General features: G+C 37.6%; 2 protein-coding genes across 4 annotated transcripts; one reads left to right on the forward strand and one right to left on the reverse strand.

Annotated features, from left to right (window-relative positions):
- Positions 1-2: 2 nt before the first annotated feature.
- On the reverse strand, positions 3-9,382 carry LOC139962489 (pre-mRNA-splicing factor syf2-like). 3 transcript variants are annotated; one of them, XM_071962492.1, is made up of 6 exons: positions 9,242-9,382; positions 5,701-5,877; positions 4,117-4,242; positions 3,493-3,701; positions 2,624-2,722; positions 3-1,954 (listed from the first exon to the last, which is right to left on the reverse strand). In XM_071962492.1, exons 2-6 carry the CDS (start codon positions 5,869-5,871, stop codon positions 1,789-1,791), a joined length of 771 nt encoding a protein of 256 aa, XP_071818593.1. In that variant the 5' UTR covers positions 5,872-5,877; positions 9,242-9,382; the 3' UTR covers positions 3-1,788. The 3 variants fall into 3 exon arrangements, with proteins under 3 accessions (XP_071818593.1, XP_071818592.1, XP_071818591.1); XM_071962491.1 differs by having other exon boundaries at positions 9,210-9,363; XM_071962490.1 differs by lacking the exon at positions 9,242-9,382 and adding an exon at positions 7,175-7,246.
- Positions 9,383-9,641: 259 nt separating this feature from the next.
- Positions 9,642-20,582, forward strand: LOC139962488 (uncharacterized). The gene is made up of 6 exons (XM_071962489.1): positions 9,642-9,822; positions 10,302-10,448; positions 11,925-12,057; positions 12,799-13,583; positions 15,588-15,924; positions 17,536-20,582. Exons 1-6 carry the CDS (start codon positions 9,772-9,774, stop codon positions 17,682-17,684), a joined length of 1,602 nt encoding a protein of 533 aa, XP_071818590.1. The 5' UTR covers positions 9,642-9,771; the 3' UTR covers positions 17,685-20,582.
- Positions 20,583-20,591: the final 9 nt, after the last annotated feature.

Genomic DNA, 20,591 nt, shown 5'->3' on the forward strand with positions numbered 1-20,591 from the left:
AATTGTTGTTATTTTCATTTATTGTCATCTTTTAATATTAATGCTGTTATACTGTAACAGAATCTATCAGTGTTTCAGGATGAAATGATATAGTCTGTTATTTTCACCAGGAGGAGGAAAACCAAAAAAAGTGATACAGAAACAGAAGATTAATGGCAGTTCCAACAAACAGAAACCTAATATTTTATGATTAACAAATGTCAAAGATTCAAAACTTGCTTTTTAAGATGTAAACACTAAAATATTCCATGGAGACGCTGTATGTTGGTACTCCTACAAGCAATAGTCATTCCACCTTACTTTTGTACTGTTAGAATGGCTAACCTTATCGTTGTTCTCAACATAAGGTGTTTATGGGACAGACTTACTATGCATGTACATGTATACATGTCATCATGGGAGGGAAAATGATTCTGTGTGTATGAAATAACTCTCCCCAACATACCATTGCTGAATTAACTTTAAATCTTAAATTAGAATATCAGAAATTCCCATATAAGCTTTAGTACAGCACTTGATATGAATGTGTTAAAATTAAAAATTGTAGTAAAATTCAACACAACTGTTGAAATGAATCTTTGCTTTTACTTTTTCTTTCGCTAGGAATGTTCAACGCTAGCAAAAACTACAAAATGTTATTCACATTGCACCAAGATCTGTGAAACTTTGCAATACACCAGCTAGTTATATGAACAAAAGTTGATAGTTATAAGAAAACGCTACTGATGTTTATAGGTGTCTTTGTAATGCAACAGATACTTTAAAAAAAAAAGTCACCCAGGAAAGAACCTGGGCACGAAAACCAAACTACCTAACGACTGATCCGCTTCCAACCCCAGTCCCCTTGCATCGGGACTGTGACTGTGATCATCGTCAGTTGTGCATCACCATTCCCCTCGAAAGGGAACAGATACTACACATGATCTTAGCCAAAATGCAACAGATATATACTACTACCACCCAGTGGGGCATATGCACTGTATGGAACTATTTGCAATAGTCTCTTTAAGTGGCACTGAAGCAGATGATCTTACCTAATGAGCAGATCATTTAAAGTATCATTTAGGGTTGGATATGATGTACGACAATTAATTTTACATTGGCATCACTATGTAATTATTTAAAGCGAGGTTGCAATAAATGCTGCATGAGATATCAAAAGGTTTAAAATGGAAAGGTTAAATGTTGCTTCAAAGTATCTATTATACAAGCATTCCACTCACAAAAATGTTGTTTCATCACTGTCACGTATCTTTGACATGTTTTTCTCTTGGAAGTCATGGTTCGATTTTTAAACCTGGTTCCCTCTTCAACACTCTTTGAAGCAATGTCTCTCTATTTGACCCTGGTTCTCTATACAAAATCTTTGAAGAAAGTTCACACAATGTGATGGTATAACCCCCATTAAACAGTTTTCCTTAAGAACTTTATTCAAAGCAGGTGTGTTGAAAATATCACCATTTGGCTTCAAGTGTCTGTGATGTACCACTGTGATGGATTTTCCTCAAAACACATCCTATCGTCAATGTCGTCCGCTTCATTAAGTGCTACACTGAAAGAAAGAAGTTTTGCTGAAATGTTCAGCAGTCTTCAAAGTACCGACCTAGAAGACGTTCTTCTACTCAAGCTGTTCTTTTGATCTCTATGGACGATACTCTGGAGAAACTCTCCACCATGTTGCTGATATGTATGTTTCATTCTTGTTGCTCTTCAGTAAATACCCTTGCAGTTCTTTCATGAAAGGTTAGTTTAAAGTTAACTATTAAAACCTCGGCTTCAAATAATCTACTATACAGCAGTTCCTCTCTCTAAGTTTTGCTTGATCTCTGTGGTGTATTTTCCATAGAACCTCTCAATCTTCTTGTTGAAGCGCATGTTTCTTTCGTTGATGTAATCGATGTCGTCCTCTTCGTTGAACGCCCTTCTTCTGCTGTATTTGGACCTCTTCTCGATCCTGTGAAGCAAAATGGCGGGTACAGGTGAAGCAAACAAAATAAAATAAATTGTCAATATTGTAAGGCCTACCCCTCTGTGATATTGCTGCAAAGAATATACATACATATAAACATGTTTCATCACCCGAAATAAAGCAATGATGTTAGTCAACGACTGCCCAGAACAACCTAGAAACTTTGCACAATGCCACCGACATGTTTAAACTATTGTGTCTCTATTGTGTTTTTAGTGCACTGTCACTGCTAAACACCAAATTAACATCGAATTGTAAAAGAGAACTTGAAATGTTCTCATCTCCTTTCAGTCCCTCTGGTGATAGGCATGAAAAACACACTTTAAGTGTCACACTGACACACTTTAAAATGAACTCCAGCTCCCCCCCCCCCCCCCCCAGTTCATTCCTCTAAGCAAAAACAAACGGTTCATGAACCATCCAATTCCCCACACATGAAAGACATGGTAAAGTCAATATTAAAATCATTGGCAAATGATGGATGGTAAAAGAAAAGAACAAAAAAGTCTATGAATTTAATGTAAAATGTTCTGAATGAGGGATTTCTTGAACACAACCAAACTAAAAGACTCCTCAGTTCTTTGATGGCTTATGCACATAACTTCAAACCGCCGTAAAAATAAGAAGCATAAAAGAAGCAATGGTACGACTTACTGTTTTTCTAAATCTGCGACCATTCTGTTTATACCTTCCTCTGAGTCCTTGTGAGTACCTTGCATCAGGGAGTCTACGCTGGGGTACATATCCGTCCCCCTGAAATAACAGAAACCAGATGATAGATAAGGAAATACATTAATAAGAACTGACATTACAAGCAGCAGTTTTGTGTATCAGTTTCAAAGTCTCTGAACTTGGTCTCATATCAAATGCTATTAGCCTCCATGCAGGAACTGTATACATCTTTGCACTTGCGCAGCAATTTTGCCCATTTTGCATACAATCATGGTGATGCAATAGAAGATAAATTATTCCCAGATAAAAATATTTCTTTATGTAATATTAATGCAGCTGTTTGTTGTTCTTTCTGCTGAATGGCTATTCAAAGTTTAACTGTAAATTGATGGCACAAAAAAAGATATATTTGGATGTAAAATGAAAATGAACTTCAGGCTTCCAAGCAATTTCTGCCGCAGTTGAAATTGACACAATTATTGTATCAGGGGATGTTTGCAGAAATCCTTGCCCATTGTGATGCCTCAACTCAGCATAATTTAAAAATGAGAAATCATGATTAATAACATCAAAATTTCATGAAAAAAAACATATGCATTACTCCACTATCCTAAATGATTGTAATTGTTAATCCTTGTATGACTTTGATCAAGTAACCATCCATAAATTATCCTGGACACCATTTATGTCATCTCACTTTGAACCATCCCACGGTTACATGACCACAATATAAAGTTGAACGCCAGTTCAATTGCTAGGGGCTGTGTTGACAGTGCTTCAAAACAATTTCAAAATGTGTACATTTCTGCTACCTTAATATGTTTTCTCATCTGTTTTTTGTTTCTGCTTACATTTTATCTTTCTTGTGACCATATTCTGCCATGTCCGGTTTCATCTGCTTCGTCAGTCTCTGGTATTGTCTATAGGAGGCTTGTTCATAGTCAGAGAATCCTTGGTCTGGATTCTTCCTCTTCTTCTTCCTCTCCCACCTGTCGGCATCCTCTGCAGTGACATCCATGACCTTCACTCTGTCATAATCTTCACCCTTGGCCTCTGCAGCCTATTACAAATGAGTGCAAATGTTGGATGTATGTTAAACACACTCGAAAAAAACTGGAGAAAACATTACACATCTCGTATGCTGAAGTACATTCCTGGCTATATCACAATATGATTATTATTATTACATTCCATTATTATCCACACAATTGTAAGATACCTTTTGAATTTTATTCCTTATGTGCTCCAGGAATTAATTTAAGGAATGACCAGGAATTAATTTATTGAGTATTGGAAGACTTGAGGCTAGGGGAGGGAGGAAGGGGGAGTGGGAGAGGGAGGGAGGGTGATGCTACTGTAAGGATTTCCTTATCATATATATCCTTGCTTTGAACTAAATGAACAACTTGACAAATTCAGAGCTTAGACTAACTTATTTATCAATAATTTATTACTATCAATATTTTATATTTTACCTTTCTCTTTTCTTCTTCTTGTAAAATCCACTCTCCTTTCCTCTTCCTGGCCTCGTAATTCGACGGGAGCTTGTTCCGTCTGTCTTCTTCAACAACCTCTGCGTGGTTCAACTTCCTTGCTTCATTCTATAAAGGAGATGGAAGAGATATTTAGAGGAATAAAATAATATGCCTACTCATAAATATAAAAATTATTATTTTGTCCGGTTTTAATGATAACAAAAATGTTAAAGGGTATATAATTGTAGCATTAGATAAAACACAATTCCTCTTACAATCCATCAGTCTATTTGTGTCATTTCTTTGTTTGCATATTGAATATTATTCAATTTTTCAGTCTTCAATGTACGAGAGACACAGAAGAAAAAAGTCAATGTAAATAAAGCACTTGTCTCACTATTCATGAACATGAAAACAATAGTTTTTTGTTTTGTTTTCACTGATAGCCATTACCAACCAACAATGTCTTCCTGTTATATGATAATAGCATGTCGTACCACTAATTATAGGTCTACGATAATCTGTAACCTAATGTTTCAATAATTTCCTGTAAAGGATACCATGTAAATTCATTAATGCACTGAGCACGGTGGGTCCAATTTAATATTAATGATGATCTGGAGACATTGACCCGGCAAAATTATAACTCATTGTTGAATCATTTTTCTCAATCTGACTTTTGCAATGTGATAACAACATGTACATCTACATTTTACGTATATGGAGAAAACAATTTGACGAAACTCTGGACAATTTCCCTTAACTGACTACTGAAGCTCAATATCTTTGCCAATAAATGAAGCTGTACCTGTACTGTATCTAATATCATGGTGCTGTCTGCATTTAAAATGAGTGGAATGAGAATGAAACTCACTTGGATGACCTTATGTAAATGAGATAAGAAAAACACTATCATTTGTTCTAATGCAACTATGTGAAGCAAAATTTAACACAGTTCTAGAACGAATACTTTGGGGATATACTTTCCAATTCTGTTTACATTGAACACAAACAAATAATAAAACCAGTCTAGCTGATATCAGTAAGTTAACTCAAAAGAGGTTACTCGATAAATGTGATGACTTTGGACATAGCTGTGCCAATTGTTATCATCCTTGGACACACTGAGGTGACTGATAGTACGCTTGTAACACTTTTGGTTACATTCCGTTGCTATGGTAATGTGTGTCATAATCAGTACCGCATCAGAGTCTGTCCCTATGAATATGCAACACCAGGAATTTACAATACGTTTACATTACAGTATATGATAAGACATATGTGCAGAGTGTATTGTAGGAAGATCGAAAGAATGGAGAATATTTTTATTATTTGAAAGCAGTTCTTAGAGTGGTACATTTCAATCCTTATCTATGCTTATATTTTCACTTTCATAACCTTGAACTACCAAAATAATCATATCAAGTCACCACGTACTAGATCAAACATTTTGAAAACCACAGAGTGCCAAATTTTAATGTTTGAATGATATAAACTGTTTGTATTAAGTACATTGACTCAAATGCTCAAACTATATATTTCGCTCGCAGGGACTGTTGGAAGTACAAAATGTAGTTCTCTTACTCTCTTTAACTGAAGTTCTCTGAGTTTTATCATCCTTCCAAATTTCTTCTGAGCAGCTGTTTTGGTAGATGAACCAGATGACGAAGCTCCTGATGATTTGCTTTTCACTCCAACATGTTTCACTGTCGATGTGCTTGTGCCCGGAGCATTCATTGTGTCTATACTTGCCATGATTAACTGGGAAAAGAAAAAAGAGTCATGAATCTTTAAAGGATGTTAAGACTTGTGCAAAAAGAAACATCTAATGCCGGTAATCTGAACTACAGTAGTTTGGAATGAGGTGTAACAGAAGTGTTAGACACCACCATCAATCCCAGAAAATACACACACAGCTTGCTACCGTCAGTAATTAGACACTAGTGTACAGTCAGTACGTACATACAGCTGCGATCAATACCCACAGCACAGTGTACAACGATACAGCGATGGACATCTCAGGTCCAGCTAAAAATAACAAGGTATCACATTTCATTACTGTCTGCATTTTGTAGCGACAAGAGAAAAACTTCACTTGCAAACAACGGAAAATTAACTTGTTAAAGATGGCGGCACGCTGTTTGGGGCGAGCCTTCAATGCCTTTAACTATTAGACTAACTCCCCTATTTTACCTATCTAGAGCTACTGTATTTGTCAATACAGTATACACCAGGATTATTTTGACATATCATGGCCATAGGTTGTCTGGATAAGAAAGAAATCCTGATAACCAAGTTTCTAATACCTTAGTACTGCTTGCCATTTTATTGTTCGCTTTTTTGTTGGAAACTACTGCGCTTTGCTTTCATGATGACACAATATGTTGTATTTGTAAATGGAATTTGAAGTGGACTGTAATGACAGTGTTCTCAGCTGCCACACTGATATGTAATACATTGGTTTATTCACCAGGCAGCTAGACAAATTTAGGCAAATCTCTCCTTCCAAGTTGAGTCAAAACTTTGAGTTAGTTGTTACATGGTTCCCATTCTTGAAGTTCCAGAATTCTTCAAGACCATGACATATATCATGCAGTTTTCTATGAAGCCTAGATACTAATGGGGCATTGTGGTCAAGTGGTTAAGGCAGTGGACTTGTGATCTAAGGATTACAGGTTCGAGCTCTGGCCAGATCATTGCATTGTGTCCTTGGGCACTTGCTCCATTGCCTCTCTCTATACCCAGTTGTATAAATGGAGACTTGCGAGGTCACTTGTAAATATAGTTGCCTGCGCCAGTTTGTGGCTGCACCCTATGGGAAGTCCCCTTGGGGACACATGGTTGTGGTGCACTGTGGTGCCCCAGGAGAGATTGATTGAATTGTGCACACTTTGGTGTGTACGTAGGTGTGACAAGTTACCAATGACCAGGGCTAAGTTGCACACGCTATGGTACACACTTTGGGGTGTGAATAGTGTTTTTAAAGGCTGGTAAATCATAATAATCATAATAATAGTGATCATCTAAAATCTGTAACTCCTGCAAAATGTATACTAACCTCTTTCATACATTCTGGAGAGCCTGTGTCATTCAAAGAGCCATGAATCCCAAACATGATATGCTGTAACTCAATAACTTTTATTCACAACTTTGAGTTGAATGTGATTAACTTTATCTCACAAAGTTTTAGAACCAAAAGGTTGTATCATATGAGAATGATTCATATAAGGATTTTTCCTTCCTTTTGTAGATTTAACTTTAAGGGCTTTCAAAACCTACAAAAGTGATGTGTTTCCTTGCCCTTGCCTTATCCATATTTTTCCAATTTCCTGACAGTGTGGGAACCAAGGTGTAACAAAGCACATTTTGGTGGAATCTGATCGGGGCATAAATGAAGTAACATAGGCCTAGTTGAATGATAAAACTAAACTACAGGCAAAACAGCGAGATAATTACAGCAGTGCTTTATGCCACGTCAAGAGACCATTTCTTGTGCTCTTTACTCTCTCTTACTCTTAGCATCACAAAATGCTTCTTATTTTCATGGAAGTTGCTTTTCAGTTTTATGTGGCAGTTCTAATTTAGTACCAATTAGTACAGATTCTAAATTGGCCGTGGCTATTCTTACAACTAGTCGTAACAGTTATTTATAAACTATTCTTACGACATCGGCGAATTCAAGCGCAGTTAAGTAAATAAAGCAACTTCGCATGTAGTAGGGTAACCCTAACACTAAACACTAGCCCTAACCGGAAATTATTGATACTCCTAGTCGTAAAAATAGTACTCCTAGTCGTAAAAATAGCCACGTTAAAGCAACTGCGCATGCGTATTTATAAATTGGCCGTGGCTATTCTTACGACTAGTCTTAACAATTATTTATAAACTATTCTTACGACATCGGCGAATTCAAGCGCAGTAAAGTAAATAAAGCAACTGCGCATATAGTAGGGGTAACCCTTACCCTAAACCTAACCCTAAACACTAACCTAACCCTAACCGGAAATTATTGTTACTCCTAGTTGTAAAAATAGTACTCCTAGTCGTAAAAATAGCCATGTTAAAGCAACTGCGCATGCGTATTTATAAATTATTCTTACGACTAGTCGTAAGAATAGCCACTTTGTTATAAATTATTCTTACGACTAGTTGTAAGAAGGGACAAACTAAAACGAATGACAGCGAATGACCGAATGACAATTGACTTTGTACAGGGTAAATTATCATTTGCGAATGACAGCGAATGACAACGAAGGACAGTGTTGAGTGGAGATAGAATGATTAACGGAGTGGAGTAAATGCGGTTATTGGTTTTCTGTGCAAAAATGATTTGAGGAAAATCGCATGTTACGTGGTTGTAGGGTTTTGGTGTAATTTACGGATAGAAACCACAGGGAAAGATTTTGTGTGAAAATGAGCTTGAGTGCTGTGCTTTTTACCTCTGTAGATTTATATAGAAAGATAACTGAAGCCGTTTCAAGATTATAGTATTGTTAGTTTCTAACAATTAATATCGGAAAAATGACGTTAAATTTACTTTTTAAAATCAGACTTACAATTTCGCTTACTATAAGGTGCATTTTTATCTTGTCCGTACTTTACTAGATCTAGATACCCACGAAGTCTGAACTGTGATATCCGGTTGAAGCAAATGTCTGTGCTGTCATTATTGTCATTCGTTTTAATCAACTGAATTTTTTAGTGTGTACAACATATTGTCCATCGTTATGTGTAACGCAATTGTCATTCGTTTTAGTAACACTCCGTAAGAATAGCCAATTTGTTCTAAATTAGTACCAATATGTCACTGTCACAATACCTTTTAAGTAGGAAACAAGTTCAGGAATAATATTGAATTTTAGTGTTCATGTCCCTGATTGCATGGAATCGCCCAAAGACAGTGGACAGGATATGTGATAAGACTTTTATTTCGCGTAATCGATTCCCATCAAATTGTATACTGTAGTGTAATGGAAACAGTACTAACACTGAGTGTGCCAAGCCTAGGCCTAGCTGGTAATCTACGCTACGTTATTCTCTCTGCTATTACACAATTACAGAAAATCTGAAACTCTTCATTCATGTAAACTTACGGTTTTCGGCTGTTCAAACAAATTTCACCTACGTGGAATGTCTTCAATCTCCGATGTTTACAATAAGATCATTGACGCTCTCTGATATTAACTCAACCACTACGCTGTCTGCGTTATGTCGTCGATACAGCGTTTGTGTTACAGCCCATGGAATTCATACACAACTTTGCTTCCTCTGATCTGAACGTCAGAGCAAGAAATCAGTTGACCTTGCACCTTTTGTTTTATTCATGAGGAAGAAATTTAGTATTACCCGTGTAATTTTGATAAGTTTGGAAAAATTAAACACAAATATCAATGGTTACTTGGCAAAACGTTCTCAAGTCAAACAATAGTAATAAATCTGTTGTATTTGTTATACTACTCTTTCCCATTATCGTAGAAAAGGCCGATACTGGATGTTTCGCGATGCATTGTGGGGGATAATTCTAATTAGATTTCAATCAATCATGTTAATTTGATGCGGTGATTCCGAATGATCGGGATACTGATCAGACACAAAAGTTTCTGAATTTTGACCATTGGAGCCATCGAAATTTAGAAAATTGCTGCCGATCTCGCCATGAATCAAATGCAGAACAACTTCAACCCACTTATGACGAAAATTATAAGGGTAAGTAAGATAACAGGACTTGATTTTAGTTGATTTGAGACTGACATGTCTTATATTTGTATAGATCACACAGTAAACTTGTGTCACTGAGCAGACTGTAGCAATACTGCCATAGGCCCATATGTGATTTTAACAATAGGGTATGGTATACATGTCACGAATAAGTGTGACTAACACAGGAGGTACAATAATTAGAGACAATAATATCAGACTAGTGACAAGGGTTGTGGGTGGTGGTGGGGGAGGGGGTTGCTAGCCTGCATGCTTGAGCTACTCCTAAAGGTTTTAAAACAAAATTTATGAAAAGGATTAGAGGCAATAAAGTAAGAGTAAAGGAAACAAGCAAATCATTTTTCAGATTGGAATCGTGAAAAAGAAGAAAAAGAATATAGCCAGCCAGAGCTAGGAAGGGGACAGCTAGCTTCACTGGGGGATTGATATCAGAACAACAATAATTTCACTTTTATTTCAATATCAAGGTGCCAATGCGACACACCTTCACTGTGGAACAAAAGATGACACTCTTAAGATACTTTGAAAATGGTATGCTGGGACAAAGTATGGCCTACCACGATAAAATCATCCAGTGTGCCCAGGAATCTGGACTTGACTTTGAAGTAGTGAAGGTAAAGTGAAGTTTAAATTATTGATCATTCCACACCAACTTTTTCTGGTTGAATTATTGAGAGCAATTTTGAAATGTTTACATATATGTAGGCCTATACTGTTGCTGTTATTGATCAAATCAGAGTGAAGACTGAAGCCATCCACATCATGGATCAATGTCGTGCCCATCAACTGATGGTCCTCGGGCTATGGGATGCTGGGAGCTGATGGCTCCTGAAAATTTTGCAGTGGGTTGCAGGCCGGAGTTTTCCAGATGAAATTTGTTGTTGTTTGAAGTTTGCCAAAGGTAGCTTTTGTGCATTCTGAGCAGTGAATCTGAGGGGTGGGGTGTGGTGGGTAATGCGGCCTAATCCACATGCAAGATCCTGGGGTGTGGGCCGGCCCTGATGTTCGTGAACCGCTGCATGCTTTACAGTTTACACTATAGTGACTTTGCTTGCTTGTACACATAATGTTTCTACACCCTCAGGTCTCTGGATAGATGGGTTCCAGCATACATGTACATGATGGTGAACACCTAAAATGAATTTTACCAATTATATTCACCCATTATGGGAAGGTGCATGGTGGGGGCAAGGGGTGGGGGAATTTCTTCCCATGCAAAGTTCTACGGTCCATGTGAGGACTATATAATTCTCAAGTTTATGTCAACTATGAACTTTTGTTGGGTAGGATTTTTTTTTTGGGGGGGGGAGGGGGACTTTGGAAATGGAAGAGTGCTCTCAAATGGTCCAATTGGCAGAAAGGAGCCAGAAGCATGTCAAAGTGAACGAAACATGTCCTACTGTAGGAGACTGGGATTTTAGTGTCTCCAATGCCAGTTAAGGAGGTTGGGGTATGGAGGCGACCCATTTTATTTACTGGCTAAGGTACCGCCTCCAATTAGACACCACTGAATGTTGGTCTGGTTCCTATAGTCCCCACCCACTCCCATCCCAAATTCTAGTAAAGCCTGTGTCAGCCTAGCTAGGGTCCTTGGTTAGAGCTGTAGATTCAGCACTAGAAACTATCTAAGCATAGCTCCACCATGAGTTGGCACGAAGCGTACAAGAAAATGTTGGCCAAAAATGCCTCCCAGATCCCTTGAAATGGCAATTCCCAGGTCTTGTAAGTTACATCTAAGCATTTCATATTTTGAAATTACTAGCAATATCATAAAAAAATACAGAAAAATTTGCTCAAGGGGGGTGCGGTTGCCCCCCCACCCCACCTGCCCCCACCCCATTCGCTATGCACCTGATTCAGCTATACATATGGATCTGGCAATTGCATAAGGTTTCTGTCCGTAACAACTGTAAGCTTGAAGAATTTCAGTACAGAATATATTTTGCTATCACATGGGCCAACATGTTAGTTAGTGTGCCTTATAAATCTTTCCTGTAGAGCATTTGACATGGACTGACTTTGAAAAGTTCAATTTTTTTCTATTTTACACCAAGAGTAATATTACAACATTTGTTTATGATCTTTTTCAGAACTGGGTTGGCAATCAGAGAAGGAAACGCCGCATGGAAGAGATGCAGTCAGTTTGTGGAAATCAGGAGCCAATGATGGGTCCAATGTCTCCACAGTCATCCATTAGGCCTCGGATGGTTTCTAGCCCAGCAGGTACAGTAATTCTACTATGGCACATCCAATCGGTGATCATTCAAACCATCATGATGTTGTGTTGAAATTTTCTATGCTCAGACTTTTTACGGTAGTACCATGCTAAAGGAACTTTTGCCATTGTACTCCAGACTATCTATAGCTCTATCGGTCTGTCTAATTGCTGGAAGAAGTCATTAACAGAACTTATTAAAATCGATGTACATAGTTCAAAGTCAAACATTGATGACACTTGCTATTAAATCTAGGTATTTCAAACAGCCCTTATGTATCAGAGTTAGTGCTTGGATGTCCACTCCCCAAACTGGAGCAGCTGCTGGAAATCTGCAATTACTGTTTGCGTGTAACTCAGCAGATTTTCAAACCTGGCCTGAACATTAGTAAAACATAAAATTGTGAATATGCTGCTTGTCAAAAAAAGGAAGGATCATGTAAGATCAGATGATAAGAGGTCATATTGTGCTAACACAAGTTAAAAATTTCACATGTTTGTCACCGGATGCTGGTTTCAGTGACCTGGCTCTCTATGCCACTGGAACAGCCACATTACATGACGCTCTTAAGGTAAAAACTTGTTTAGCCTGATCTGACTAAGAAAACCAAGAAATATGCCCTCTCATCAATAATAGTATGGGTGTAATGTGTTCAAGGGAGTGCTATATGAAATCTTAAAAAAGAAAGAATATGTTTGCATTTTAACTTGTTTTTTTTTTTTTTTGCCGTTATTTTTGCCCCTGTCAGGTTTACCCAGACAAAGTCAGGTTCTGTATTTTCCAAGATCGTCTGACGCACCTGTGAATTTACAGGGTAAACCTGTGAACACATCAGCCCCGTGTCAGGGTCCGACACAACACGTCCACGTTCGAGAAGTTGAGAACAGGCACGTACAGTATTCGCAGCAGTTTACACCCACACCGTCAGTAGAATCAGTGCACAGGGGGAGCCTGGATCATCATCATCATCCCCACAGTTCTGGAATGGCCGCCCACCACAATGAGGCAGATCGTCTTCAAGTCTCAGTGTCACCGCCGACGAGTCAACATAACCAAAGGGATTTTCACATTACCAGGTCGATCCCATCGAGTTCGAACATTCCTTCTGTACACAGCCCTCACGTGATCATGAACAACAAGTGTCGATTCGTGGTGCAACAGTCACCACCAGGTGTGACCTCTGCACCATTGAACAGTAACAACAGTTTACAGCAGTCCTCTTCCACGGGTGCACATTCTCAAGAACCCATGGAACTGCCTAGTACCAGTCACCATCAACAATCGGGGAGTCACCATCACGTTCCTCTGTCATATACTGCCGGGCCAAGTTCAGGAGGCTTCACGACACCCCAGGTAGGCCAGGTCAGTCAGGACGGCCGGTATTACTTCTCGGAAGCACCGTCACGGAGACCTCCCCGATACCAACCAGTACCGAACATGGATGGAATGAACATTGAAATGATGGAGGAGGAATGTGAAACAGAGTGGAGAGAGGTTCAGATTCAGAAAGTAATGGAAAGAATACAAGTCTATGTGAGTATATTTATTCAGTAGTTGAAATGACAGTTAGTATTGTTGAGTATGATTTAGTATTGCATCAATAACGTGAGTATGGCTTAATTCTTTCTTATCATTTAAAGTTGGTTACTATGGTTAGTGTATTTGGTATAGGTGAGGATACCTTAATATTAGTATGGTTAGTTTAGAGCTGGAAAACCTTTTGAACCATTTTGCAGGGAAAGTCTTGATCAATATACTGTAGGATCTGCACTGTGTATCATTAAAGAAGATTATTAACTAAAAACTAGAAAAAGGATGCAATAAAAATATGATAAGATAGCCCACAGAAGTTACAAAATCATAAACATAAAAGAATAACAATAACAGATGTAAGCATAATTACTTTTAGTTTATGCAAGAAACAAATTATTATTACACAACATTTTACTGATACACACAAACTTAGAACACTAAAGCTGTGCTACTGTATGTTGAATCCTAATATATTCTTTGACCAAGAGTACAGTACTGTATCCTTGCATGTTAATTTAGAAAATGTTGGTACAAGTTTTTATCTTATTAGACAATGTTAATAATTTAAGTAATATGCAGTACCCATAGAATTAACATAAAAACATTGGTCTTAGGTTTTATGAGAACAAGTTTCTGGTGGCAGAAGGTGATTTTAATGTGACGAGAAATATATTTTCACAGCTTCTGTATGTGAATTGGGTCATGTAAACATCTTACCCCAGGCTGTGTGAGGCTTACTGTAATTTTGTCAGATATTAACCAAAGTCTATTACAGGTGAATGCAGTCAGTCATTCGTTTGTGATGTCATCTGGGCTTTGTGAAAGTTACATTTTGTTTCTAGCTTCGTTAACTTGTAACCCAAGACCACTTGACTGAATTTCTAAAAATAAAGGAATACGTTTATACAGAATAAAGTGGTTGCAGCCCATCTGCATGACATCACTCACATTGCCCATTGTTAGTAAGATGACATGAAAGTAAAGTAAACAAAAGCAAACAAAGAAAAACAAAGCAAAGTGAAAAACAATAACCAAGGAAAAGAACCAACAATCAAACAAACAGGTCTTTTCAACAATAACTACAGTAGTTACTATCATGATGTGGTTTTCAAAAACTGATGCAGAAGTTTTTTTTGCTGTTAATTTCAGACATTATTAAGCATTAACATTATGAAAGGATGAACATTGTGAACAAAAGCATGAAGCTGCAATACTTTATATTTTACCACTTTTGTTCGGTGGCCCCATGTATTTAAACGTTTTAAATTCCTACAAACTAAATAACAGAGATCCTGATGAAGAGGGCTGTGTGTTATGAACAGTTACTTGAGTTCAGGTTGAACTCATATCCTCTACAGCTGGGGTGGGCAACCTGCGGCCCCCGGGCCACATGTGGCCCGCCAGTGATTTTTTTGCGGCCTGTGAGATGTCTCAAGAAAAAGAAAAAAAATCAATCTATTTTACATCATCACAAAAAACTTAGAATTTATAGGCACTAATGATGCTATCAGGTAGGCCTATTATCCCCATAAATTATCAACTGTACTGAATTGACATTATGTTTTTTGTGAATACAGATCAAGTACACACACATAGGTCTATTGCTTGAAAGACCTCGGAGTCAAAGGTTTGAAGTCAACAGCAGGTCGTAAGTTAGGTGGCGCCCAGTCAATATTTCACTCCTTATATCTGGCCCATTCATTCAAAAGGTTGCCCACCCCTGCTCTACAGCAAGACTTTTACAATATCAGCTCTTAAAATTTGCAAAGTCCAGCAAGTATCAAGGCATTTTGTGTGTCTTGCTAATACGGTAGATAATACAAAGTGGCACGCTAACTGTGCTATATATCTCAAAATCTTTGATTTCCCTAAAGAAATGGATGCATTGTGGCATTGTGTGGATATGAGTAATTGGGCTCCTTCACAATTGGACAATCCTTAACTCTTTGTACCACTTTAGTTTTAAGGGAGGTTTCTATATGAATCATATTTATCTTTCTGCAGGTAGATCAGCTAAGTAAATTGGGGTGCGAAGCTTTCCTCACGTGCGTCTCAAAGGATAACTTTGCTACCTACCTCTGCGGTACTCCAGTCGGGAATACCTACTTCACCAAGGTCAATAAGGACCTTCCTATATCAGAGTTTGTAGAGAAGCGGCTAAGACTTGGAGAGAACGCAGACGAACAGGTAGAAGATGGTGAGGAAGTGAATACAAACACAGAGGAGGAGGAGAAAGTCACAGTAGAGGAAGAAGTCTCCAGGGAGGAGAAAGAAGAGGACGCGGAGACAAAGGTGAATGATGGAGTTGACGACAAGGAGTCGCAGAACGTCATCAAAGAAGGTAAAAGTTCACTAAAGCCTTGGGCTCCAATTATGGTGTGCAGGTGCTATACCATAATTAATTGCTCCATTGACTGGTACACACTACCTTTGTCATTTTGCCAAGGCTACCAGAGCATAGATAGAAATTTTCAACTGACATGTCCTACCCACCATATGATAGCTGATGGCTTGGGCACACAGCACACAGCACAATTCAATTTGAGCTACCATGACAGTTATTTTGATCTAGATTTTGAGGTAGAAGAGGTAACAGTTTAGCATAGTACTCCCCAACCCATCTGGCAGCTCTCATTTCAGAATCTGTGATAAATAATAATCGTGTCAAAGGAAGTGGGCCTGAAGTTTCGATCCTAGCAGGATCTGCTTCAGAGGGTGTATGCTGAATAAATAATAATCATAAAGATCAAGTGATCAAGATTGCAGGCCACAGTATAATAATGTCCACCAGTCGCCAACACTTTAAGATAATAGGGCACTTCATTTCGGATCACCCTCTTGCTTTGCCGTGTATCGGTGGCCTCATAGATAACAAGTAAAGAAATATCGCCTGTGAGAAATCATATGTAAATATATGATTATCATTTCTCATACGTATCATGGAGGCACTCCAGCAGATGCAGTTCTTTAAGAGTATGCTCTAAGAGTTGATGAGCCACATGAATAGGGTTTTGAAAACTTTTTGGGATGCTGACTTATTACTGACATGTTTCATCTACCAAAAATATACCAAATTCTGTCATAACATTACAGTTTACTACCAATAAGTCTGGTGGATAAAGTTTGCTGCTTCAGCTAAAATGATATAAGAGTGTAAAAAGACAATGACAGGTTTTATCATTTGGGCAGAGTTACCTGTACAAGCCACAGAATTAAACTACAGTACTAGTGTAGACAACCAGTGAGCAGTTTTGATGTAGAGGAATTATCTGACATGAGACATTTTCTGTAATTTTGTTTTAGTAAAAGGAAGAAAGGATCTTTTTTTATAGAATTTGTGAAAGATAACCTCATAAATAATTTATTTTGAGAAGCTACCACCTGACAGGAGTCAGGGTTGGTTTTGAAATGAGAAAAGTGAGAAAAGGTGTTTAAGATTCACCAATGACTTTGTTAAGAAAAGGACATGTAAATTGAGAGGAAGCCGATGCTGAACTGATTACATGTTGTCGATACCTTTGAAGCAAATAAAGACACTAGAAAGATGCTTTTAATAGCTAAATAAATTCACAGCCATGTTTTTTCTTCTTTTGCTCTAAGTGACGTAATCATAAGTAGTAGAAAGTGTATCATTTTCCTTAACCTTCTCTGTACCATTTCATTATTTTAGGGTTGCTAAAATTATTTGTATATATGTAAAGAATTCTAACAGAGTACAATGTGAATGTCATCCTTACGCCATTTGTGAAGGCAGGCCTCGTCTCAAAATTTTAAAGTGACGGAAAACGAATATTTAAAAAAAAAGAAGATTTGTTGACAAGAGAAAATCTAATTTTGTTTTTAGTGGTAGATTACCTTCTTGTTTGGAGTCATTTGTTCATCTGCTGTTTTGATGCTTTTTTGCCTTTTCAAATGTTTCTAACTTCTTTCGTTTTTATGCTCTTATTTGCAGGGGAAGAGGTCTACATAGTTAATAAAGAGCATTTTATCATCGGCAGAGGTACGATACTGTCAGCTCCGTTTGAGAGGGTGACTCCCAAAACAGCTCAGAAAGAAGACAATGCTGGTGAAGATGGGTTCATCGAGGACAAATTCTCCTGATTGGTCATGTTTTGTTGTCATTGTTTTGTCTGGTGCTCCTTTGCTATAGGTGATATGCTGCTTAATGCTGCTTAAGTACGTTAGCAACGGTTCCCCTGAATATTGTTCGTCAGCAGGTCAAGAGATTTTGCCGACGAAAACATTAGAGAACATGTGAAAATTAGAGACATTTTATATCACCGAACATCGAAGTGTTTTTTCAAGAGACAGGATTTTATGATAAACAGTCAAATAAAGTGGTGGAAATAAGTGGGAACAGTGCTCCAAATGGCTCTATTATTTATAAACTTGCTGAACCGCCTCCTTAGAACCATCACAAATATGTAGATAGTCAGTTTCTTAACATGAAGTGGTGCTCAGCCATTCAACCACTCTCAGAAACAACCAAAAATCCCAACTGTAAGTCATAAGTGCAGTGTTCTTTTCTATATAATAGTTCCATGCATCAACATGTGTAAAAAAGAGCCAAGTTGCCCTGGGGTGCACCAAAAATTCAGTGGAAACCATCACACCGACAATTAACTGGAGTTTGCTGAAATTAAATGCAGTTTTACTCATTTAATACCGTTGAAGATCTTGTTTTTTTTGCCACGTACTAGAAACTCATCACAGATTACTTCATTAGCTTGAAAGTTCAAAAGTCATTACGAGCAATGAACTTACGATGGAATTGTTGACAGGTTTTGTAAAGTTCCTTTTTTGAGATTTACGGGATATTAATGTGAACATTTTTTGTTAGATAGAAATGGATCCATTAAGTACTAACTATTAACTAAAGTTCACGTGGTATACAATTAAAAGAACTCTAGAAAAATGTCTTACTTTGATTATCTGCTTCTTCATTTTGAGCAACACTTGCTTAGGTTTGATCAATTGTCGGGAACTTGCGTTCAAAAGCTTCAAGCTACTGTAGACAATTTTGATGTTATTGGCTGGAATTAAAATTATGTACTAAATGAAAGTGAATATTGAAGTAACAGGAAAGAAAGGTTTGAACAAAAATGGTTTTGTTGTGGTGATTGTGTCACATATGTAAAAGTGATGCGAAACATTAAGATATCTCATTAATTTCTTGCCTGAAATGACAAAAGAAACCCAGCTTTTGTGTGAGTGGATCAGTGGAGACATTCTGTGTGCAGGGTACAGGTAAATTAAAGCTGTTTTCACAGGAGGTTTACAGGTATCATCTATAATTTGGTTTGATATTGTGGAGGTACTTTCCTTTGATATTTTGCTCACAGTTAATTGTAACAGAGGGTGCCAAATACTTCTGTGGCTGGGTGGCTTAAATATTTCAGAGTCAGAGTTTATAACTTCCTGTTTGTGAAGATGGGGTTAGCTTCAATGGGTAACATTATTTTTGTAATTAATTTCATTTTTTTGTAAAAATAAAGGTGCAGTTAGTCTAAGACCTGCATAATGTAGTGCAATGAGCATGCCATGTGAGGTATCAACACTCTTGTCATGATAGGCACAGCTGTTGATTGAGGAATGCATAGGCCTGTTTCTTAGAAATTGGTATTGAATTGTAACCTGCATCCAAGAAGTTATAACATTCAGATACAAAACTATTAAATTTGGTTTAATTAAAGATGGAGAAGGCTTATTAATTGAATTTTGATTCAAAGAGAGAGAGAGAGAGAGGGTGAGAGAGAAAGTTGTTCACAGGCAGTTTTATATACAGTAGTTTAGGTGGGAATTAATCCTGTGACTAATGTTTACTGCCTTTGATAATGGTTATGCTAAATGTTACACTTTTACTGCAATTATATTTCTCTTGAAAGAATCCAGGTTTGTGTAGAATTAGCTGATTGTGGGCTTAGCTGATTGTGGACTGGGCTGATTATTGACTTGAGAGTATTGTGAGTGTTGCACATTGTGAGATTAGAAATAGGGGAAAAACCGTGTATGGGTATACTTCAAGGGGGTGGGGGGCGGCTCAATACCCCTTCCCCCACCGGTAGACAGAATATTACAAACAGTGCACATTACGTAAATGTATAACATATATATGCAGTACATCCTAAACAGTGGCCAATTCTTCAACATCATTTTGCAAAGTTTGCAAGTTGCAAAATATAGCACCATTTTGCACCCGAAATTTCTCATTTTCGCTTCAACACTTCCCCTCGTTATAACATCTTAAGCCCCCCACCCAACCCCCCTAAGCACAGATATGTGGTTGTGCCCAACATAAAGGTATCACAGCATGAGAATTTCTGTTACTTTCCTTGAATGGAATAGTTGACAATAGTGTATTTAATGTGCTTGGTGAAAATAATCCAAATACATGCATTGGGTCTGAAGAACTGTATATAAGCTGTTGACAATGTGATGTACATCAGTGATAATTCATAAAAACAAAGCTGACGGTCAAAGCTGGGCAACATTATCATTCCCTCGTAATATCCATTACTTTTTGTGTATTCTGCAAGATTCTTCAAACGGTTATGAGGTATGTGAAACTTAAAATGTGATATTTTTTTGCCCGCTGAATGATCATGGGAGGAGAGGAGGGATGGGTGGGTGGGGTGTAAATATCCTTTCCCCAGTGCTTAACAAATTGAGGTGGTGCAGGGGTGGGGGAGGGAAACAGATAAGAAGTGTGTTATAAGAGATAGATACATTCCCGTTACAGTGGCATGGTTTGCCAAATTGTTTTTGCTTCATTAGTAATACGTTTACGTGCAATATAAAAGCTGATCAATACGCAAGTTGTCTATGTTCATTTGACATATTTATTTTGTTCTTCATTTTTAGATCTGCAATATGTATACAATGAAAAGCAAAGTTGTTCAAATGTTTAATAAATTCTTTCATAATACAATACTGTACTTATGGAGTCCATTTATTTTGCTGTTACATTTTTCTTTGTATATTGATAAACAGCACCGATGCGTTGCGCTC

Source organism: Apostichopus japonicus, chromosome 21, assembly GCF_037975245.1.
Source record: "Apostichopus japonicus isolate 1M-3 chromosome 21, ASM3797524v1, whole genome shotgun sequence".
Lineage (NCBI taxonomy): Eukaryota > Metazoa > Echinodermata > Holothuroidea > Aspidochirotida > Stichopodidae > Apostichopus > Apostichopus japonicus.

What these genes read in the sequence shown, in the direction of transcription:
- LOC139962488 (XM_071962489.1), top strand. Translation starts at nt 9,772, where the DNA reads ATGAATCAAATGCAGAACAACTTCAACCCACTTATGACGAAAATTATA. An exon ending in TTGACTTTGAAGTAGTGAAG is followed by an intron (nt 10,449 to 11,924) that starts GTAAAGTGAAGT and finishes GATCTTTTTCAG; the next exon opens with AACTGGGTTGGCAATCAGAG. An exon ending in GCAGAACGTCATCAAAGAAG is followed by an intron (nt 15,925 to 17,535) that starts GTAAAAGTTCAC and finishes TCTTATTTGCAG; the next exon opens with GGGAAGAGGTCTACATAGTT.
- LOC139962489 (XM_071962490.1), bottom strand. Translation starts at nt 7,231, where the DNA reads ATGTTTGGGATTCATGGCTCTTTGAATGACACAGGCTCTCCAGAATGT. An exon ending in CTCCAGAATGTATGAAAGAG is followed by an intron (nt 5,878 to 7,174) that starts GTTAGTATACAT and finishes TTCTTTTCCCAG; the next exon opens with TTAATCATGGCAAGTATAGA. An exon ending in AAGAAGAAGAAAAGAGAAAG is followed by an intron (nt 3,702 to 4,116) that starts GTAAAATATAAA and finishes CATTTGTAATAG; the next exon opens with GCTGCAGAGGCCAAGGGTGA.